We start from the raw sequence: 24,430 nt of genomic DNA, 5'->3' as shown, positions 1-24,430 counted from the left end.
CTTTGCGTTCCTTGTACAAGCATACCCAAGTCTTTTTGAATATCAACACGTACCAGTTTCACACCTTTTAAGAAATATTCTGCTTTTCTATTCTTACAACCAAAGCGAATAACTTCCCACTTTCCTACATTATACTCCATCTGCCATCTTGTTGCCCACTCACTTAACCTGCCTATATCTCTTTGTAGCCTCTCTGTGCCCTCCCCACAGCTTACCTTTCCACCTACCTTTGTATCATCAGCAAACTTAGATACATTACTCTGTCTCTTCATCCAAGTCATGAATATATTTTGTAAATAACTGAGGCCCCAACATTGATCCTTGTGGCACTCCACTATTCACTGTCTACCAATTTGAAAATGCCCTACTTATGTCCACTCTTCGCTTCCTGTCCGTTAACCAATCCTCTATCCATGTTAATATATTACCCCCAACTCCATGAGCTCTTATCTGGCCTATTAACCTTTTGTGTGGCACCTTATGAATGCCTTTTAGAAATCCATGTATCCTACATCTACTGGCTTCCCTTTATCTACCCTACTAGTTACATCCTCAAAAAACTCTAATAACCTTGTCAAACAGGATTTCCCTTTAGTAAAGCCATCCGGGAACTCCAAGCCTAACAGTACCGTGGCAGTATCTTCACCACACATACTGCAGCAGTTCAAGAAGGTGATTCACCATACACACTTCTCAAGGGCAATAAATGTCAGCCTTGCCAATGATGCTCACATCTCAGGAATGAATGAAAACTCACTTAAATGGCTATTTGTGAGAGAAGTTGGATAGTGAATGTGGGCTGGCTTTTTGACCACTAATAGGCCAGTGCTGATTTTCACCTTTCCAAATGTTCACAAATGCCCATTTCCAGCAAAGATCACAAAAGTGATCAGGAACTTCCAACTCCCCTAATGCAAAGTGCTGAGGCGAAGTGTAGCCCCCTTTAACTGACATCAGTTAATTCTGGCCTGATATTTACCTGTTCTTTAAATCACATTACTGCCTCAGTACTGCAGTAACTGTCTAGATTATGTGCTCAACCTCTGGATATAGAACTTGAATTCAGTGGCAAGGGTGTGGCCAACAGTTCAGCTCCAGGATGGCTGACAAGGCGGGATGGATAACCTTTCAGCAAATCATAGTTTATTCTCTTTTTTGGGAAAATCAGGGCGAGGGCAGGAAGCAAAGGTTGAGGAACAATTGATGGAAGCTGCTTTTATCATCTACCAAACACACTTCCTGGCCATTATGTGAAGGAAGTACAGGGTCCCAATTTAATACAGTTCACTTGAAAAGCCTGTGTTGTCACCAAGAATTTAATATGCATCAGGCATAATATGCTTTTGTGGAGATTGCAGGTGACTAAATGCACTTAAAATACTTCCCCGGTTTGCTGTTTTTTTTTTAAACAAAGCTCCATATTGTACAAACTACCGAAAACTCTGCTGGCAATATCTGTCTCGGTCCCAAGACCCTTTTACCCGTCATCCCTGTGCTCGCTGAACTGCATTGGCTCACAGTGCAGCAATGCCTCAACTTCAAAATTCCCATCCTTGCATTCAAATCCCTCCATGGCCTCACACCTCCCTATCTCTGTAATCTCCTCCAGCCCGACAACTCTCCATGAACTCTGCATTCCTCCAATTTGAGCCTCTTGCACATCCCCAATTTTTAACACTCCACCCATAGCCATGGTTTCAGTTGCCTAGGCCCAAAAGCTCTGAACTCCCCTCCCTAAACCTCTCCACTTCTTTCCCCCTTCAAGACGCTTCTTAAAATCTTTGACAAAGCTTTCGGTCACCTGTCCTAATGTCTTTGGTTCAGTGTTGATTTTTATTAGATCACTTTTACTGTGTTAAAGGCACTAAAAAAATTATAAGCTGTTTTGGGGCATTTGCCTACACAACAATTGCACTTCAAAAGTAAGCAAGTGAATAGGAAACATTTTTGTGCCTGAGAGATGGACACGAGACATTTGAACAAGTTTATGGTCTTGTGTTATATATTCTCCCATACAACAGTGCTGGTCACTTCAGTAAGCACTGCAAGCATCTTAAATTTCATACAGTCTGACATTAGCTATGCACCCTGGGGTGCAACAACAGTAATGCTTTGTGATGTGAAACCTAGGACATATCTGTCCCCAAGTGCCTCTCCAACTCTTCACAGGAGAACCAAGCAAACATCTGGTAAGACAACAGCAAATACAAGTTTTTGAGCTGCTGTATTTCACAGCACATGAACAACTAGTAACATCAGATTCACTTAATTCAATTGGTAAGCCCCTATTACTCTGGTGAGATTATTCTATATATATGTGATCCATTAATACAGAGACACAAAACGGTCTGTGCCGAGAATTCATAGCAAGTTTGTATACTTCTCCAAGCAATGGGGTGAAACCAAAAACCCCACAGGTAAATAACACTTGTGGGGGAGAGCAGAACTAGAAGCCATGAATGTAAGACAGTCACTAATAAATCCAATAGGGAACCACAGAACCATAGAAAAATTACGGCACAGAAGGAGGCCATTCAGCCAGTCGTGTCGTGTCGCAAGAGAAGCTTCTTTACCCAGAGATTGGTGAGAATGTTAAACTCGCTACCGCATGGAATAGTTGAGGTGAATAGGATAGATTTAATGGGAAGCTAGATAAGCAGATGAGGGAGAAAGGAATAAAAGGATCTGATGATGGGATTAAAGACGACTGACAGCAGGTTTGCGTGGAGCATCAACACCAGCTTTGATCTGTTGGGCCGAATGGCCTGTTATTGGGCTGTAAATTCTATTTGATACTTTGTAAATCAAGTCAGGTGCCACATGGAACTCCTTGTAGACTATCCCAGAGTAAATAGTGGTGGCCTGACAATCAATTACTACTACTTATACTTATATAATGCCTTTAATATCATAAAATATTTCAAGACACTTTACAGGGGTATTTCACAAAGAGTGCTGTGCTTAGTCGACACTCCATTCAAGCCATACAAAGTAAACAAAACAGTGGACTGCTGACTTCAGATTAGTACCAGGAATTTATCTTTGCAAAAGTTAGCAAACTTTCCTCCCCAGCTCATTGCGGATGCCTCAGTGGATTAAAGCAGTGAGCAACTGAGCGACGCAAACTGCGAAAGACCCCAGTTTCACGCCAAGTTAGCTAGACAGTGGAGAGGGGTGACTGTTTGGTAAGGAGAGAATTAGACTGAGCTATGATTCACTTCCAACTAGCCAACAATCACCATTCAGGCTCAGAAAAGAGTGACCACCAAGGCAAAATAATGGAAAAAATTGTATAGTCAAGAATCAATGTACTCAGAAGAGAAAAGGAAAAAAACCATGAACGCGCAGCAGAAAGTTAAATCATGGTTCGGTCACTAAGTTCCTGAGAAAAGTCACATACGGAAAATGTTCAGTATTTGCACTGATACCTGAGGCAGCTGGAAAAATCTAAATTTTGTTTGTGCTTTCCCCATTCCACTGGCAGATATTAGTCGCAATGCTTTATGGCTATTTAGGTGAAGCACAGATTCAGCAGAAACTTTTCTCAGATAGCAGGCTTTGCTAAAACATTCAGCACCTCAACTGTACACTTCCCCCAACAACACATTCCTTCCGCTGCCCCACAATCAATCCTTTCAGTCTACTCCCACCTGAAAAAATATTTTGTTATATAGCGTATGAGCATAAAGAGCAGCTATTGCTTAATTTCCTGCATTGTTCTCCATTTCATTTCAAATTCTCATCATCTGTTCAAATCCCTCCATGGCTTTGCCCCTCCATCTCTAACTTCCTTCAGTGCTGCAACCCTCAGATCTCTGCGCTCATTCAATTCTGGCCTCTTGCACACCCCCTATCTTCCTGACCATACCTTCAGCTGCTTAGGCCATAAACTCTAGAATTCCTTCCCTAGACCTTTCCACCTCTCTCTGCTCCTTTCAGACACTTCTTAAAACCAACCTCTGACCAAGCTTTTGGTCATCCATCCTTATATTTCCTAAGAAGCTAAGTGTCAATTTTTGTCTGACGACACTCCTGTGAAGTACCTTGGAATGTTTTGCTATGTTAAAGGCAACAGCTATTTAAAATATAAATTTTTCCACTGTTGGTTTCAACAGCAGCCGCCACCAAGTATGTGTCTGCATCCTCCAATACATTACATTCCTACATCCAGCTGCACTATTGTGAGGAGGCACTGAGCAGTGCAATGGCAAAGGGTGAGTGGGGGTAGCAGTGAGAGAATCAGAATCTCATGATCAGTCCTGCCAGTGCCTCCTCGCTGGCAGCTCCAGAGTAGATGTGGCACAGGTCTTCAAGGGAATTAACTAGCCACTCCTGTTTAGAACCAGAAGAGGAGAGAATTAAAAATCTGGTCCAAGTCTGAGCTTCAAATTTTACCATTTCACTTGATCAAGTGTCCCGTGACAATTCAACCATAAACATGGATAATCAATTTCACTTATCAATCTATCCACTTCAATTAATAAGAAATGGTTGGCAATGCCTGTCAAGTGGATTATTTCTGTCCCAAACCATATCAAGTCATGCCTCAAGTCAGAGAAAGTGACTCATTCAATGAAGTCCAAACTCTATCAAGATCAAGACTGCAGTGTAAAAATATTTCATCACCCAGTGCAGAGAGAACACTGGTGCCTTAATTCTCTCTCAGCTGCAATATCAGGGGTCTGAGTTATGAAGAAAGGCTAACAAAACCTGAGAGTCTGGAAAGGCGGTATCTGAACACAACTTGAGGTATTTGAGACAGTGAAGTGAATGGAAAGGCAAATCTAGAATATGCCTAAACTCAATAGGATATGGTTACAGGTTCAAGTTAGTAAAAGGAGGGTTCAGGATTGATAGCAGCTAGTTCTTCTTCAGAGTGATGAGCACACTGAATGAACTCCCAGATAGACTAGGGAAATCCTGGAATTCTTTAAGAAATTGATTAGATGCTACAATGTTTGGGCCAAGGGGAGTGGGGGAACACCAATGGTCATTTTGGATGGATTAACTAAGATGCAAAGTGTTAATGTTCTCTTCGTCCAGATCTGGAAATTTGTGGTGCAGACAGCCACATACCAGTAAATTATTTTATCATAATAGCACTAAAAAGGAATCCTGGCCTTTTGGCCATTGTAAATTGCCCCTAGTGTAGGTAGGTGGTAGGATGTGATGGGGAATATGGGATTAATGTAGGATTAGTATAAATGGGTGGTTGTTGGTCGGCACAGACTCGGTGGGCCGAAGGGCCTGTTTCAGTGCTGTATCTCTCTATGACTCTATGACCTACAAGTATTTTGTGATCTTGTTGGCCTCTGTACCTCCCGGAGGCTGGCAACTTTGATCAAAGAATTGGCTAGTACTGGGGTTGCTTAAAATAGAAAGAATTAAATTTTGGATTCTGAATGTTATAAAATCCTTTATTACAATACTCACCCATTTTTCCATGAGTGTCCTCTCTCCTCCCCCAAAAAAGGCAACTCCCTGCTTGATTTGAAAATTAAGCAGGTGACCTGTTATTGAGTACCCTCTATTTGTGAGGGCCATGTCTTCATATTACACTAGCTAAAGGGAAAGTTTTAGTGAACAAGCAAGTCTAACACAACAAATGAGACGCATGAAATGTAACGAAGAAACAAGTGGGTTGCAATAAAAAAGGTTATATTAACAATTCAAGACCGCACACCTCTGCAGAAGACTCCATGCTGGTACTGCCTACGTGGCACCTGCTCAAATATTTTGTTAACCAAATAACTGCTACAAAGTACAACAAAAAACAACTGCATTAATATAACAGCAATATTCCACCTTGAAAGAGTGTTAAAATCTTTTCACAGACACTATGCAAACTGTTAAATAAATTTACCAGGTATTATCCTGTATTTTGCTTCATAGGGCACGCCAATAAATAGACCTCACGCAGCCCAAGATGTAAAGTGGCTATAAACACTGCAACCAGCAACCCAGCGATCGCCAGTTTAAATGCTACCATGGCAAGTTAAGAATCAGATTTCAATAAACCCAGTAATCTGCCATACGATATGTGCTTCAGACTGACCACTGAGCTCTACCTTAGTCTCAAGAGAAAGAGTATGTAAGAGCTTGAGATAAAAACAGACTGTCCTGGTAGCTCTGGATGTTGATGACTGATTGGTAGCTCGGGAACCAAAGTAACCACCTTAAATGAAGGTCACCCCCCACCTCCCCCCCCCAACCCCGCACCCCTTCCAATATGGAAGCTCATGTCACCTGCGACATCCATTCAGTTTTTGGGGGCATAATCAATGAAAAATATTGCCATCCAGGTGTGATCTGCTATGTGATGTATCCCATACTTTCCTATTGACTCAAAGCTGTGATATCATGACAAAGTAAACAAGCTGCTGGCTGTTCCATCTGGGGTCCCACCTAGTCATCCAAATCAATACTCTAAAAGGATTGTGTCTCAGAGTTCACCCATAGTAAGCTGACTGTTATATCAATAAGAACACTAAACCCAAATCCCTTTCAGGCAAAATCGGTAAAAATCCCAAAATGTTACAGTAACATATTGCAGGGGAGCTCTCCCCAGTGTCCTAGCTAACATTTACCCACTGACCAAAAGTTATCTGCTGACTTATTTTATTGCTGTTTGTGGGATCATGCTGTGCTCAAATTGGCTGTATGTTTCCTATGTTACAACAGTGACTACACTGCACAAGTTTTTCCTTGGCAGTGAAGTGCTTTGTAATGTCCTGAGGCTGTGAAGGGTGCTATATAAATGCAAGCCTTTCTTTTATTCCATATATATCACTGGTCTATCAACAGCGCATGGTGTGGGCAGGTTCCTTCCCCTCTCACTTTTTCCATCTACATTCTCCATGTTACCCCTCGCTCCCTCTCTGAAACTAATGGCCTTCTGAGTTATGGTTCCATTGTGTTAGGGCCTGGTATTAGATATCGGACCCGGGTTCGATTCTGGGCACTGCCTGTGTGGAGTTTGCAAGTTCTCCCTGTGTCTGCGTGGGTTTTCTCCGGGTGCTCCGGTTTCCTCCCACAAGCCAAAAGACTTGCAGGTTGGTAGGTAAATTGGCCATTATAAATTGTCACTAGTATAGGTAGGTGGTAGGGAAATATAGGGACAGATGGGGATGTTTGGTAGGAATATGGGATTAGTGTAGGATTAGTATAAATGGGTGGTTGCTGGTCGGCACAGACTCGGTGGGCCGAAGGGCCTGTTTCAGTGCTGTATCTCTAATCTAATCTAATATTAGGTGGCTATTCATAATGAAAAATAATCTAGGCAGTGAAAATCACCACCTAACCAAACTGGCACACACCACTGAAATGAAACCGCGAAGATTAACCTTTCTGAGTACTCAATGTCTTTTGGAATTTGCACATTTGTTAACTGCTAAAAATGATTTTTCATCAGGCAGCATCACAGCCAACTCTGATCAGGTCATCGCGTGAGATTCACACACATTCATGTGCAGCAGTAATCAGGAGCAAGATCCCAGACATACTTACATTTCAACTGTCACTCCAATTAATATTAATTAACTCAGACAGGGGATGATGACCTCTAACCTTGCTGGTCTGTATAACTCAACAATTCACTCCCTCCATCAAGGAACGAGAATTTCTATTTTAAACTGAGGGAAAAAAATTCTTTCGGAGAAGGATGAATAATTGCACAAAAGCTGTAAATTTGTCAGTAGATTGAAGTAAACTATATTTATTCCAAGAATTAGCAAGTGCAAATATTTCATGAATAACGAAACCAAACCTAGGTCATCACTGCTGTTGCTTACAAGCAGAATAAAAGCAGCATTGCACTAAGATCACTGTTACTGTTATCATCAGCATCACATGAGCACCTTCAGCCACAAGAACATATATCCTCACTTCCAAAAATATGTAAATGTTCTGCGAACCAAGCACTGCATTTAAGGCACAGCGATAGAATTTATTTATTTATTTAGAGATACAGCACTGAAACAGGCCCTTTGGCCCACCCAGTCTGTGCCGACCATCAACCACCCATTTATACTAATCCTACATTAATCTCATATTCCTACCACATCTCCACCTTCCCTCAATTCCCCTACCACCTACTATACTAAGGGCAATTTACAATGGCCAATTTACCCATCAACCCGCAAGTCTTCGGCTGTGGGAGGAAACCGGAGCACCTGGCGAAAACCCACGCGGTCACAGAGAGAACTTGCAAACTCCGCACAGGAAGTACCCAGAACCGAACCCGGGTCGCTGGAGCTGTGAGGCTGCGGTGCTAACTACTGCGCTGCCCTTGAATTCTTGAATGAGCATTCAGTCCGCATGGATTCAGGGTTTTCTTCACTTCAAAAACAGACTGGGAGGTGGGAGGTGATTGAGGTCTTCAAAATAATCAACGGAATAGATTCTGTTGGGGTGGACTCTGCACTCTTCCGATTTTAGCCTCTTGCACATCCCCAATTTTCAACTCTCCACCATTGGCAGCCGTCGTCAGCTGTCTAAGTTCAAGCTCTGGAATTCCCTCCCTAAACCTCTGCCTCTACCTCTCTCTCCTCCTTTAAGACGCTCCTTAAAACCTACCTCTTTGACCAAGCTTTGCATCAAATGTCTGAATATCTCATGTGGCTCAGTATTAAATCAAGTCTGATAAGAACTATGTGAAAAGCCTTGGGAGGTTTTACTACGTTAAAGATGCTATATAAATGAAAGTTGTTGCAGATGGTTTAGAATTGCATGAGAGAGAGACAGGGGCAAAGGGGAAAAAGAAAATTTATAGGTGGTTGAACATGTATATAGAAATCTGTAACAAAATGCGTCAGAAATAGACAGCTGGCCCTTCGGCATGTAAAGAGGAAACACAAGTTGACATTTTGGATCGAACCCTGGCTAATTGAGGTAAAACATAGCTTGCTGCACATCTCCTGCTAGTACTATTTTGAACCAGTTGTGTTAGAGTCATAGAGAGATACAGCACCAAAACAGGCCCTTCGGCCCAACGAGTCTGCGCCAACCATCAACCATCGATTTATATTAATCCTACATTAATCCCATTTTTTCCCTCTCACATCCCCACCTTCCCTCAATTCTCCTAACATCTACCTACACTAGGGGCAATTTTTACAATGGCCAATTTACCTATCAACCCGCAAGTCTTTGGCATGTGGGAGGAAACCGGAGCACCCGGAGGAAACCCACGCGGTCACAGGGAGAACTTGCAAACTCCACACAGGCAGTACCCAGGACCGAACACGGGTCGCTGGAGCTGTGAGGCTGTGGCGCTAGCCACTGCGCCACCCCAAACCTACCAAACTGCAAAGAGAATGGCCATGTTCCATCATATACTGCTGCTACTGTTCAACTATTAAACAGGCAGGGAAAGAGAAAGACAAACATTTTAAAGGGGGATAAAGTTTAAAATAAAAATGTAAAGCAAACCAATAACCATGTGAATTACACAACACATTCACTAACCACCCAGCAATAACAGCAGGTCCTGAAAAAGAATCTTTTTTTCTATTGAATTTCCCACTTGACCAAACCCACTTCTGCTCATCAGTGTTTCAAACTTCCGTGCACCAATTTCTGCCCCCCCTACTCAGAATTTGCTTACGAGTGTGAAGTCTCGCTTCTGCGCAGTTCCACAGTCTGTTCCTGTACCCCACCCCCCCGCCCCCAGAATACTTCATTGCTGCCTGGACTGTACACATTACAAAGTACCAAACCATAAACTGACATCGCAGCTGAACCTAATTATCTCAGTCACAGGTACACTTCTAGCTGGTCACTGGATAGAGAGCAGAAGCAGAAATCTTGGTCAATTTTAACGCCCCTAACCCAAGGGTTTGAGGCCAACTGCGGCCCACTAATTATTACACTGGCTGAGTACCAGCACAGATCAAACCCAAGACCTGCACAGCTCCAACAGCACTACATTCTCAAAAATGTTCTAATTTTATAGAAGTAGCATTCAAGGTGTCAGCTGTGGTTCAGCGAGTAGCACTCTCACCTCCGAGTCAGAAAGTTGCGAGTTCAAGTCCCATTCCAGAGACTTGAGCATGTAATCTAGGCCAATACGTCCAGTGCAATCCTGAGTGCTGCACTATAATCGGGCAAGTGTCCGCTTTCTGTGACTTAAATCTTCCATAATTCTAATAGGTGCCATCTTTCAGACAGGACATTGAACCAAGGCCTGTTTGCGCTCTCAGGCGAATGTAAAGGATCCTATGGCACTACTTCGAAGAGCAAGGCTGTACTCCCTAGTGCCCTCCTCAGTACTTAACCCTTAACCTACATCAAAAACAGATGAACTGGCCATTTATTTCACTGCTTTGTGGGATTTTGTGCACAAATTAGCTGCCATTTTCCCCTACATTACAACATTGACTGTATGTCAAAAATACTGCATTGTCTGTAAAGTGCTTTAGGAGGTCCTGAGGTTGTGAAAGGTGCTATAGAAATGCAAGTCTTTTTTCCTTCATCCCTAATAAGGGCTGTGTCAGTAATTATACTATTTCAAATGTGCATGTTAACAGCTCCCACACACTGTTGGATGCAATAATTCTTGTCAGCCAGTTCACCAACAAGCTCTTTAGGCAGAACTTTGACAAAATTATAAAAAGTTGAAAACAATCCTAGCTGTTTGTATTTTTAATAGCTCTAGGTCTACAGTGACAAGTCCTAGTTAGAGAAGAAGAAACTCTGCCAGTTTCCTTACCTCGATATCTTGAAGACTGAAGTCATTCTGATCTTTAAAGTTCGCTGTCCCTGCACTCAGTTCCATCAGCATTTTCGCAATTTCTGGCTTTATTGCTGCTGTGAGTCTGCTTGCTGCCTCCATGGCATGTACCTGCACATCTTTCAGTTGCATAGCTGCTTTAGAATAATGTGAATTTCGAAAAACGCTGCTGAAGAGGTCCGTGAGGAGCGTGCTAGCTCTGCAGAACACATTCAGTGCATCCAGGTATTTGGAGATTCCCTGCTGGATGTCGGCTATCTGGGTGGTGGGAGAAGTGGGTACCAGCGGAGGAGTGACGGTAGCAGTGGATGCCATAGGTGCGCTCAGGGTCCTGCCGAGCTCAGGCATCGGGTACTGCTGGTGTTGCTGCACTTTCTGCTTGGACCCGCCAAGCAGAAAACGCCGCTTATAGTCCATTTTATTTTCCCGAGCACTGCAACAATACATAAGTGATGGTGCTCTTTCCGTATGTTTGTTTGCTTTGTTTTTTTTGTGTAAAAAGTCTTATCAAGGTAGTACTTTTCTTCCGGTCAACGTTTCAAACAACTTTGAACACAGAAAGTTCTGCAAAAAGAGTCAAGAGTGTCACGTACATAATTCTAGCTCTACAGCATGCCTGAAGGCAAGCATTTCCACACACATACAGTCTGTCAGCACAGATGATTGCTGAGTGGGTCAACTGTACTAGTCTTCTGTGTTGTTAGGTGCAGCCCTGCTGCAGCCAGTCAAGTGCAGAGAGATAATAAAAAAAAGATGAGGAGCTTTTCAGAACTGGTTATTGGTGCGCTGTCTCCAACTTGCACGTTCATCAGCGGTTCCTACTTTTCAAAGAACTACAGAGCAACACATGGAAGGGTCTAGAAGAACCTCACATTATCCCAATGATTACAATTAAACCAGCTGCAGTGGCCAGTTGGAGGAGTCAGTGCCATTTCAATCCCTAAAGAAACGGGGGCTGGGAGATGAAAGAAAGCGAGCAAACCCAAAACGAATGGGAATCAGCTAGCCCGTTCAAATTAGTACTACTATACAGTCTTTTTGTTTCGAATCATATGATGTTGATGGAACAGTCTTGCTAGCTCCAACACACAAGCAGGAACACCTTTACAAAGCAAACACTTAAAAAAAAATCAAATTAGCAGACCTACCAAAATGGACTAAGACACTGATCAACAGCGAAAGTTAAGCTTAAAATATTAGTTACTCAGTGCTTGGACTTCTATTGCTCAAAGCAGTCCACATCACTTCTGTCCTGCGATCAATTCAAGTTCTTCAAAGAATTTTTGACAGATCCAGTCGGTCAAACTTAGTTCACTTGGATGTAGTGTTTCAACCTTAACACAAACAAAAACTCTTGAGTCTATGCTGCAACTCCCGTAGATTTCACAGGCTGCCTCCTCCTCCCTTCATACGTGTTGGGTTTTTAAATCCTTGGTGAGGTAGTTTGGGATCGACAGCGGAAACAAGTGCTGCTTCCAGATTGATTATGCACTCAGCTGCAGTCTGAAGCAGGACAGCACTAACGTATTGCTAAGGCCTCTAGGTCATTTCCTGAAATAAAGAAAGAGAAATCAATCCAAACAATACTTTTGCTGTGAGGAAGTTAAAATTCTGGCTTTAAACATCCCTTGAGGTTATAACAAGCCTTTGCTTTGGGGGAGTTGCAGGTTGGGAAACCAAGTGACCATTTAAACTTTTATTTTTCCAATTAAGCCTGATCTATTTAAGGAGCAGCTAGAGAAACATAAGGGAGAAAAGAATAGAAGGATACATTGATGTAGTTGGAAGAGGTAAGGTGAGAGGAGGCTCATATAGAGCTCAAGCACTGGCACAGACCAAGTGGGCCAAATGGCCTGCCTCTGTGCTGTACATTCTACATAGAATGCTCTCTTAGTCACAAACTTCCACATTGGATGTCAACGTTAAAGCTGGGTCTACCCCTGAAGCACTGGGGTCGCTTCTGTGACCCCCACATATATATGTATATATGCTAGCAGTCTTTTTGGAGCTAGTGAACACTTGGGATTCCAAGCTGTTTTTTTAATTCATTGATGGGATGTAAGCATCGCTGGCAAGGCCAACATTTACTGCCCATCCCTAACTACCATGGAGCTGAGCCTCCTACTTGAATGCAGAGTGACTTGCTTGGCCATTTCAGAGGTCTATAAGGTGGCTATGGGTCTGGAGTCACATATAGACCAGACCAGGTAAGGACGGCAGAGTTCCTTCCCTACAGGACAGTGAACTAGATGGGACTTACAACAATCTGGTAGTTACAGGATTATTACTGATGCTACCTTTTTAATTTCAGATTTATTTAACTTCATTTAAATTCCCCAGGTGACTTGGTGAGATGCAAACTTGTGCGTCCAGCTCATTAGTCCAGGCCTCTGGATTATTTTTTCAGTAACATAATGACTACAACCGTACCCCATAATGTTGAGAGATTAATTATGAGAAGAGATTACACAAACTAGGATTGCATTCCCTGAAATTTATAATGACAAGGAGTGGTTTGACCAAAATTTCCAAGCTATTAAGGGGAACTGATAAAGTAGAGAAAAGACAAAGATGAGGAGAAATTCTTTCTCTACGAGGGTTGAGAGTCTTTGGAACTCTATTCCTCAAAAGGCAGTGAAAGCAGAGTCTTTAAATATTTTTAAGAAGGTAGATAGATTCTTGATAAGCAAGGGGGCGAAACGTTATCAAGGGTAGGCAGGAATGTGGAGTCGAGGTTACAATCAGATCAGACATGATCTTACTGAATGGCGGAGCAGGCTCGAGGGGACGAGTGGCCTATTCCTGCTCCTAATTCGCATGTAAAAAACTATTCTGCTCTTTGGGGGGGGGGGGGGGGGTCTAGGACCAGGGGCTTAGCCTAAACGTTTAATGAGGCCTTTCAGGAGTGAAGTTAGGAAACACTTCACACAAAGGATGTTAGAAGTTTGGAACTTTCTTCCACAATCAGCAATTGATTTGAGATCAATTGTGAATTTTAAATCTGAGATAAATAGATTTCTGCTTACCAAAGGTGTTAACAGATTTGGGGCCAAGACATTATGGATCACAGATCAAACATGAGGGGCTAAATTGCCTACTCCTGTTCCTATGTGTGGTGCTCCTCACTATGATGATCTAAGTGTTATGGAGCAGTGCCGGGTAAATAAGATTGACGTACAGATCATCCATAATCTCACTGAATGGAGGAACAGGCTAGAAGGGCTAAATGACCCACTCCTGTTCCTATGTTCTTATGATGCAGTAGAACGCTTGAATGGGAGGCACCATGACTGACTACTGGTATTGCTACTCACCAGTCAGAATGTCATAATCAGCCCTGTACAAGCAGTGAATTTTAGGCCCCCCACCACCACCCTCTTCCAGCCAGATAGTAGGAAGATTAGCTGCACATTACTAAATAAATGCAAGAGAGCTCAGTTAGAGTTCACTCTCCCGAGATCCAGGCTGTGATGTAACCGAAGTTTTAGCCTTCCATCTTTAGCAGGGATGCCATGTAGATAGCTCCCCTATTTTGGCACCCAGAATTTGAATACTTTTCCCAGTACTTTGTTATTTCAACACTTTTCCCGTCCTCTCCTGCGATGCAGTTCTATGAGCCTCACTGCCTTCTGATACCTTGCCAAAATGGCCAATCTTCTTGGGTGTTTTTTTCATTCTCTATATATGGGTATCGCTGGGAAGGCCTGCAATTATTCATCATCCCCAACTGCCTTTGAGAAGGTGGTGGTGGGCCTTCTTCTTGCACCGCTGCAGTCCATGCGAAGTTACACCCACAGTGCTGTTCGTCAGGGAGTTCTAGGAGTTTGACCTAGCGACCATAAAATGTCAAAGTCAGGCTAGTGCGCATAACTTGGAGGGAAACTTTCAGGTGGTGGTCTTCCCATGCACTTGCTGCCCTTGTCCTTCTAGATGGTGATGGTCACAGGTTTGGGAGGCGCTGATAATCAAAGGCATCTCAAAGACTATTATAGCCAAGGTGGCTCCTGTCCTGACCGGACATACACACGGGAAGTTGTCAGTGACTAAAACCAGATAGTAATCAAGAGTCCATTCCAAGGCCAAGAGATTGCCAATTGTAGATTCCCAGTTACTGTCCCAACTGAGACTGGTCAACTAAGCACAGACTGGGGATCAAACCTGCAGGACTGCATGGCTCAGCTGCGCACCAGCCAGTACCTTTACCCACTAGGTAAATCGAGCTGGGAAGTACTTCCTGTAAACAGATGAGATAGCCAAGTCCTTAATTTTCCCTCGTCCATCTCTCTCTAATGGGCACAATTCCATTTCAGAAAAAATGTTAGAACTGTCAAGAGAGTATGAGTGCGACGCAGACTGTGTGGCAATATCCAAGACCGAAGTCTTGAAAAATTAACATTACACCATTACAAGTTTTTATTTAATTACATTTTCACTGGTATTCAGAGTTTAATACAGACAGGCTGACAGAACTACAGAACACAGATCAGTCCTTACGCTGCTGGTGATGGTGAACTAGACCAAAAGAAAAGGAAGACTTGCATTTCTACAGTCCCTTTCACGATCTTAAAACTTCCCAAAGTGCTTTACAGCCAATGAAGTAATCATGGTATTTTCTATCACAACACACACCCAAGTGACACTCAGGTAACTTAGGAACATATGAAACATAGAGAATAAAAGAAATATTAGGAGTAGGCCATTCTACCCTTTGCATCTGCTCTGCCCGCCAACACAATCAAGCCTGACCTATCTCAAACACACCTTCTTATACTAACACCAGTCATTAACTTCCTACGCTGTTGCAACATTTTCCAAGAATTATAGTAACATAAGAAACATGACCAGAAAATGCCGCAGTTCAGGTAAGGTGCGAGGGGCAAAGTTTAGAGGGGATGTGCGAGGCAAGTTTTTTTTTTTTTACACAGAGGGTGGTGAGTGCCTGGAACGCTGCCAGGGGAGGTGGCGGAAGCAGGTACGATAGTGACGTTTAAGAGACATCTTGACAAATATATGAATAGGAAGGGAATAGAGGGATATGGGCCCCAGAAGTGCAGAAGGTGTTAGTTTCGGCAGGCATCAAGATCGGCGCAGGCTTGGAGGGCCGAATGGCCTGTTCCTGTGCTGTACCGTTCTTTGTTCTTTGTTGTGATCCCAAAAACTAATCCCTCCCAACTGTCTGCTGTCAAATAACTGTCCTATTTTCCCACACAACATTCCATGACCAAGCTACCTGAGGGAACAGTTTCACTACCTTCTGTATAAAGTAATGAAATCTTAATTGTCTGTGCACCCTCATTCCAAACTTGGGCCTGTGACCACACCATCAGAGGGGCTTCCTTTTAGATTAAATGTTAAACTGAGGTCCCATCTACCCTCTCCGGTGGGCATAAAGGATCCCACTGCACAAGAGCAGGGGAAATGTCTCCAAGATCCTGCCAACATTTATCCCTCAGCCAACATGACCAAAAATCAGATTATCTGTTCATTATCATATTGCTGTTTGTGGGAGCTTGCCGTGTACAATTTGGCTGCTGCATTTCCTACCTCACAACAGTGACTACACTTAAAAAGTACTTCATTGTCTGTAAAGCACTTTAGGACATCTTAAGGTCACAAAAGGCACTATATAAATGCAAGTTATGTCCTTTTTGTGTAGTCTGTTTGTGGCAAACTTGGTCACATTATGATTCAATGTTTAGAATCTTGTCTTCTGAGCTTCCTCTCCTCCACAGTAAACAATCACAAGCTCTCAACTTCTCTTTAGCTTTCTTGTAACATTTCCTGTAGCATCTCGAATTGCTGCATATCCTTGGTGCAGACAGATATTAGAACTGTATACAGTACCCCAGAGCTTTATACAGCCTCATGGTCACCTTCAGGAACTTATGCTTAGGCTATACCTCTCAAGACTATGAGCTTTCCTTACTGCTGCACTATTGTTAATGTCAGCGAACATATACCCCGGTTTTGTAACACCAGAACAGCGTGAAGTTGGTCAACTGAGGGTGTAATTTAGTCTCAGAAGGAATAGCTGGGGCAAGTACTGAAACTTCACTTGCAGCGTACTTTGACTTTACTTCATTTTAACTGGTTACAAACTAAGGACGTCCCAAAGCACTTTACAACAAATGAGCAGATCTTTTGAAGTGTGGTCACTGCTGTGATAAAAGAAATACAGCAGCCAATTTGCAAACATCAAGGTCCCACAAACAGCAATGAGACAAATAACCAGATCAACTATTTTATTTAAAAGCAAAATACTGCAGATGCTGGAAATCTGAAATAAAAACAGGAAGTGCTAGAAATGCTTTGATGAAAGGTCACAGACTAGAAACGTTAACTCTGTTTCTCTCTCCACAGATGTTGCCTAACCCGCTGAGTATTTCCAGCACTTTGTTTTTATTTGACAACTGTTTTAGTAGTTGTTTGAGAGATAGGTGTTAGCATAATGGAAGGCCTATGACATTTTCATACTTTGTCAATTTCAACTGCTATAAAAATAAACTGGAGAACAATTATAGACTGTTCTTAGTCTTGGGTTTGCCTGGATAGAGCATTACGAACTGTTGAGCACTGAGAACAGTTTGAAATGTATAATAGTGGGAGCAGTGGAGACAATGGATTAAGAAAATTACACAAGCACAAAACGCAATATTAAAGCATGTTAATTTAAATGTCACTTTTCCGAAAACAAAGGGCGCCAATATCCTAAGTCAGTAGCACGCTCACCAGAGTCAGAGGCTCCACATGAAAGGCTGGTGCTTAAATGCAGTCCTGGGGGGCAGCACTTTGTCGAAGATGCTGCCCTTTGAATGATGTGCTAAATGGAGATCCTGACTGCCTTTTCTTGTGGTATAAGTGGACATTAAAGATCCCATGGCACAATTACAGAAAGTGCAGCAAATTTCCCCGGTGTCCTAGTTAACATATTTTCATCCTGAACCATTTCACTGACAAACGTGTAAAAATGCCTCCCTAGAGAAGTGTCTCTACTTCAGGGCAATTCCATTGTATGGGATGCGCTGCATGATATAACACATGTTCTTTCTTTGTCACAGTGACAACACTGAGCTGGGTATTGTCCAGCCAATACAGGCACAGACAGCCTCTCTTTCTCACACACACACCCCCAAATGACCTGAGCCGCACAAAGAGTGTTAATCTCATAGCCAACCACCCAATAGTGTAACTACAGGCTGTAGCAGTTAGGCCACACTTAAAATTCAGCAGCTCAAGGGAATGAGGTCATGGTTCATAATGGAGAAAGCCCCTTCTTTTTAACCCCCAGCGTGTTTTGTTTGGGGAGGGTGGGGGGGGGGGGGGGGGGAAAGAGAGTGGGGGAGGCCATGCGCCAGGAGACAGAAAGGGGGGGGAAATGTTATAAACAGCTGGGATGCAGTCTTGGTTTTTGATTGGACAGGGGTTTTAACCTCAAATTAAATTCCAACTCTGACAAGGAGCTAAATAGGCTCCAGCACTTGGCAAACGGCCTCACATATGCAAATTTCTCAATGCTGGGGAAAGGATGAAGGGAACTTGACATTATGCTCAATGTCCTACAGAATGTAAGTGAATGATGATGATTGTGCGACAGACCACATTAGGTGGCCCTTACTGCAGTGGACAGGAACTGCACTGGCTTTGGGCAACCAGAATATTTCCTGCAGTTACAGAAAATTCTGGTTACACCGCCGCTCCTGAGCTTCGACAGTGCAGCTGTGCAATTAAGTATAATTTCTCCTGTCCCTACTCCTGGCTGCAAAAAAGCTGAGCACAGATCAATAGAAAATCCCTGGATAGTGCAAATCCAAAATAGACGATGCTTAAAATTAAAAGTAGGCCCATCCCCATTTGCATATGAACGAGGTGGCATGATTTTAACAATTAGAGGAATGCAGATGTCTCAGAGGGTTGTGGGGCTGGAGGAGATTACAGAGATAGGGAGGAGCAAAGTCATAGAGCGATTTGAAAACAAGGATGAGAATGTTAAAATCGAGGTGTTGCCAGACTGGGAACCAATGTAGGTCAGCAAGCATAGGGGAGATAGGTGTAAGTTGTTGTTGTAAACTAAGACAGAATCTGTACTCTCACTGTACAGTATAATTCAAGAACTCTCAAATTGCAGAGAAGAATTAAACGTAAATTTCTTTTTAAAAAAATCAATATTCTGCAAGTGAACGTACAAAGCTGTGAAATAATTCATTTCATTTTCTGTCCATGTTACAACAGATTATCTGCTCATCATCGCATTGCTGTTTGTGGGAGTTTGCTATGCAGAAATTGGCAGCTGCATTTCCTACATTACAAAAGTTACTGCACTTCAAAAAGTATTTAATTGGCTGTAAAGCACCTTGGGGCATCCTGAGGTTATAAGAACATAAGAAATAGGAGCAGGAGTAGGCCATTCAGCCCCTCAAGCCTGCCCGTCATTCAATAAGATCATGGCTGATTCCAGACCTCAACTCCTCTTTCGGGCCTGCTCCGCATAACCCTCGATTCCCCGAGATTTCAAAAATCTATCTACCTCCTCCTTAAATACATTTAGTGACCTAGCCTCCACAACCCTCTGAGGTAGAGAATTGCAAAGATTCATCACCCTCTGAGAGAATACCTTCGCATCTCAGTTTTAAATGTCTGCCCCCTTGTTCTGTAACTATGTCCCCTAGTTTGAGATTTCCCCACCAGTGGAAACATCTTCTCAACATCTACCCTGTCAAGCCCCCTTAAAATCTTTTATGCTTCAATCAGATCACCTCTCATTCTTCTAAACTCCAATGAATAAAGGCCTAACCTGTTTAGTCATTCTTGATAAGACAACCCCTTCATCCCAGGAATCAGCCTAGTGAACCTTTTCTGAACTGCCTCCAATGCTAGTTTATCCTTCCTTAAATATGGGGACCAAAACTGTACGCAGTACTCCAGGTGTGGCCTCACCAACACCCTGTACAGTTGTAACAAGACTTCCCTATTTTTAAACTCTAACCCCCTAGCAATAAAGGCCAAAATTCCATTTACCTTCCTAATTACTTGCTGCACCTGCATGCTAACTTTTTGTGTTTCATGTACAAGAACACCCAGATCTCTCTGTACTGCAGTATTTTGCAGTCTTTCTCCATCTAAATAATAATCTGTCTTTTTATTTTTCCTACCAAAGTGGATGACCTCACACTTTCCCACATTGAACTCCATCTGCCAAGTTTTTACCCACTCACTTAACCTATCTATATCCCTTTGCAGATTATGAAATTTCTTTTACTATTTACAATCACCTTTAATGCAAATTTACCAACTTGCCAGAATTTCAATCCTTACAATTTTCTCACATTCCCACAAGGTTTCACAGGCAGGTGTGCTTTCTGATATCTCAATTAGGCCATTCTTCATATATAAGGGAGGGTTTAACTAATGTGGCAGGGGGATGGGAACCAAATGAGGAGGTCAGTGGACAGTAAGGAAGTAGTAACTAAAGCCTGTAAGGAACTAGATAATGAAGTCAGCGTGACTAAGGGGAAGAGTAGGCAGGGAGCAGATGATGAATGCAAAGGGACTGGTGGTCTGAGGTGCATTTGTTTTAATGCAAGAAGTGTAGTAGGTAAGGCAGATGAACTTAGGGCTTGGATTAGTACCTGGGAGTATGATGTTATTGCTATTACTGAGACTTGATTGAGGGAAGGGCATGATTGGCAACTAAATATCCCAGGATATCGATGCTTCAGGCGGGATAGAGAGGGAGGTAAAAGGGGTGGAGGAGTTGCATTACTGGTCAAAGAGGATACACAGCTGTGCTGAAGGAGGGCACTATGGAGGACTCGAGCAGTGAGGCAATATGGGCAGAACTCAGAAATAGGAAGGGTGCGGTAACAATGTTGGGGTTGTACTGCAGGCCTCCCAACAGCGAGCGTGAGATAGAGGTACAAATATGTAAACAGATTATGGAAAGATGTAGGAGCAACAGGGTGGTGGTGATAGGAGATTTTAATTTTCCCAACATTGACTGGGATTCACTTAGTGTTAGAGGTCTAGATGGAGCAGAATTCGTAAGGAGCATCCAGGAGGGTTTTCTAGAGCAGTATGTAAATAGTCCAACTCGGGAAGGGGCCATACTGGACCTGGTGTTGGGGAATGAGCCCGGACAGGTGGTTGAAGTTTCAGTAGGGGACTACTTTGGGAATAGTGATCACAACTCCGTAAGTTTTAAAATACTCATGGACAAAGACAAGAGCGGTCCTAAAGGAAGAGTGCTAAATTGGGGGAAGGCCAACTATACCAAAATTCGGCAGGAGCTGGGGAATGTAGATTGCGAGCAGCTGTTTGAAGGTAAATCCACATATGATATGTGGGAGGCTTTTAAAGAGAGGTTGATTAGCATGCAGGGGAGACATGTTCCTGTGAAAATGAGGGATAGAAATGGCAAGATTAGGGAACCATGGATGACAGGTGAAATTGTGAGACTAGCTAAGAGGAAAAAGGAAGCATACATAAGGTCTAGGCGGCTGAAGAAAGACGAAGCTTTGAAAGAATATCGGGAATGTAGGACCAATCTGAAACGAGCAATTAGGAGGGCTAAAAGGGGTCATGAAATATCTTTAGCAAACAGGGTTAAGGAAAATCCCAAAGCCTTTTATTCATATATAAGGAGAAAGAGGGTATCGAGAGAAAGGATTGGCCCACTCAAGGACAAAGGAGGAAAGTTATGCGTGGAGTCAGAGAAAATGGGTGAGATTCTAAACGAGTACTTTGCATCGGTATTCACCGAGGAGAGGGACATGAAGGATGTTGAGGCTGGGAACAAATGTTTGATTACTCTAGGTTAAGTCGGCATAAGGCGGGAGGAAGTGTTGGGTATTCTAAAAGGCATTAAGGTGGACAAGTCCCCAGGTCCGGATGGAATCTATCCCAGGTTACTGTGGGAAGCGAGAGAGGAAATAGCTGGGGCCTTAACAGATATCTTTGCAGCATCCTTAAACACGGGTGAGGTCCCGGAGGACTGGAGAATTGCTAATGATGTCCCCTTGTTTAAGAAGGGTAGCAGGGATAATCCAGGTAATTATAGACCGGTGAGCCTGACATCAGTGGTTGGGAAGCTGCTGGAGAAGATACTGAGGGATAGGATCTAAGCCCATTTTCTTCCAAATGGGAATATCAGTGATAGGCAACATGGTTTTGTGCAGGGAAGGTCATGTCTTACCAACTTAATAGAATTCTTTGAGGAAGTGACAAAGTTGATTGATGAGGGAAGGGCTGTAGATGTCATATACATGGACTTCAGTAAGGCGTTTGATAAGGTTCCCCATGGTAGGCTGATGGAGAAAGTGAAGGCGCATGGGGTCCAAGGTGTACTAGCTAGATGGATAAAGAACTGGCTGGGCAACAGGAGACAGAGAGTAGCAGTGGAAGGGAGTTTCTCAAAATGGAGACGTGTGATCAGTGGTGTTCCACAGGGATCCGTGCTGGGACCACTGTTGTTTGTGATAGACATAAATGATTTGGAGGAAAGTATAGGTGGTCTGATTAGCAAGTTTGCAGACGACACTAAGATTGGTGGAGTAGCAGATACTGAAGGGGACTGTCAGAGAATACAGCAGAATATAGATAGACTGGAGAGTTGGGCAGAGAAATGGCAGATGGAGTTCAATCAGGGCAAATGCGAGGTGATGCATTTTGGAAGATCCAATTCAAGAGTGAACTATACAGTAAATGGAAAAGTCCTGGGGAAAATTGATGTCCAGAGAGATTTGGGTGTTCAGGTCCATTGTTCCCTGAAGGTGGCAACGCAGGTCAATAGAGTGGTCAAGAAGGCATACGGCATGCTTTCCTTCATCGGACGGGGTATTGAGTACAAGAGTTGGCAGGTCATGTTACAGTTGTATAGGACTTTGGTTCGGCCACATTTGGAATACTGCGTGCAGTTCTGGTCGCCACATTACCAAAAAGATGTGGATGCTTTGGAGAGGATGCAGAGGAGGTTCACCAGGATGTTGCCTGGTATGGAGGGCGCTAGCTATGAAGAGAGGTTGAGTAGATTAGGATTATTTTCATTAGAAAGACGGAGGTTGAGGGGGGACCTGATTGAGGTGTACAAAATCATGAGAGGTATAGACAGGTTGGATAGCAAGAAGCTTTTTCCCCAGAGTGGGGGATTCAATTACTAGGGGTCACGAGTTCAAAGTGAAAGGGGAAAAGTTTAGGGGGGATATGCGTGGAAAGTTCTTTACGCAGAGGGTGGTGGGTCCCTGGAACGCGTTGCCAGCGGAGGTGGTAGACGCAGACACGATAGCGTCTTTTAAGATGTATCTAGACAGATACATGAATGGGCAGGAAGTAAAGAGATACAGACCCTTAGAAGATAGGTGACATGTTTAGAGAGCGGATCTGGATCGGCGCAGGCTTGGAGCGCCGAAGGGCCTGTTCCTGTGCTGTAATTTTCTTTGTTCTTTGATGAGATTTATAAGAACAGTGAATTGGCCAAACCTGCTAACCGTAAGGGGCATCACAACTTAGCCCATTCCTGTCCTCGGCTGACGTTCGCCCACAAACATTACCAAAACACTGTTACTGGATACTGCTGAGGCAAGAACTGTAGCCGATTCATAGAATTTTACAGCACAGAAAGAGGTCATTCTGCCCATTGTGCCTGTACCGGTTCTATGAAAGAGCTATCCAAATATTCCAATACCTTGCTCTTTCCCCATAGCTCTGAATTTTTTTAAGTGTATATCCAATTTCCCTTTTGAATTAAATCTGCTTCCACCACCCTTTCAAGCAGCGCATTTCTGATCACAACCCACTGCGTTAAAAAATTCTGATTGCCCCCTGATTCTTTTGCTAATTACCTTAAATCTCTATCCTCTGGTAAATGAACCTCCTGCCAATGGAAACAGTTTCTGCTTATTCACTCTATGAAATCCCTTCACAATTTTGAACACCTCTATTAAATCCCCCTTTAGCCTTCACTGCGTTAAGTTTCACTGGTCTCTCCACATAAATGAAGTCCTTCACCCCAGGTACTTTTTTTAAAAAAAAACTTCCTAGCTGAAGGTTGCAGTGAAAACTGTACCAATCCAAGTTTATGTCCCTGCTAATATCAGCTTACTCAAGAATAGGGATCAAACTGAGGATCCTCCAAGTCTGAGTCTCAGTTCTACACTGGATAATATATGCATAACAGACCAACGGGAGATATACCTTGAGGAATTTCTATACTTGCATACTGGATCTGCAGAAGGTTTTGCTCTCAAGGCATCAACTCTCAGATTTTCAAACTCATTAAAAGTAGTGACAAAGGTTAACAATTAAAAAAAGCACTGGGACTCACTTCTGGAACAATAGAAACCAAAAGCAGCAAAGTTTATATTCAACTTACACAGAACCTAGGTTCAACCATGCTTGGAATATTTTAAACAGCGCTGGTCTTCATATTACAAAAGGGATAAAGTAGTACAAAAATAATTTACAAGAATGATACCAGAACTGAGCGGTTACAACTAACAGGAAAGACTAAACCGAGTGGAGATGTTTTCTCTAGAAATGCAAAGGTTTAGGGGTAACCTGATAGCGGTCTTTAAAATTATGAAGGTGTTTGATAGGGTAGACATAGAGAGATTATTTCCACTCAGGAAGGAGTCCAAAACTACAGGTCATAAATACAAGATAGTCTCTAATATATCCAATAAGGAATTCAAGAGTAACTTCTTTACCTAC

At 42.9% G+C, this 24,430-nt stretch overlaps 1 protein-coding gene across 6 annotated transcripts in view; it reads right to left on the bottom strand.

Moving 5' to 3' along the window:
* The window catches only part of LOC137378698 (granule associated Rac and RHOG effector protein 1-like), a 193,619-nt gene that overhangs the window by 76,574 nt on the left and 92,615 nt on the right, over window positions 1-24,430 (bottom strand). For 5 of the 6 annotated variants that reach the window (XM_068049046.1, XM_068049043.1, XM_068049044.1 and 2 more), the window contains one exon: window positions 10,709-12,280. The exons of the other annotated variant lie outside the window; for it this stretch is intronic. In XM_068049046.1, coding sequence (XP_067905147.1) covers window positions 10,709-11,176 — 468 coding nt within the window. In that variant the 5' untranslated portion in view covers window positions 11,177-12,280. The remainder of the gene's footprint in view (window positions 1-10,708; window positions 12,281-24,430) is intronic. 6 annotated transcript variants of the gene reach the window in all.

The sequence above is a fragment of the Heterodontus francisci genome, chromosome 17, assembly GCF_036365525.1.
Source record: "Heterodontus francisci isolate sHetFra1 chromosome 17, sHetFra1.hap1, whole genome shotgun sequence".
In the NCBI taxonomy this organism is placed as follows: Eukaryota; Metazoa; Chordata; class Chondrichthyes; order Heterodontiformes; family Heterodontidae; genus Heterodontus; species Heterodontus francisci.
The sequence above is the reverse complement of the archived record's forward strand: the minus strand, read 5'-3'. Positions and strand labels throughout refer to the sequence as shown.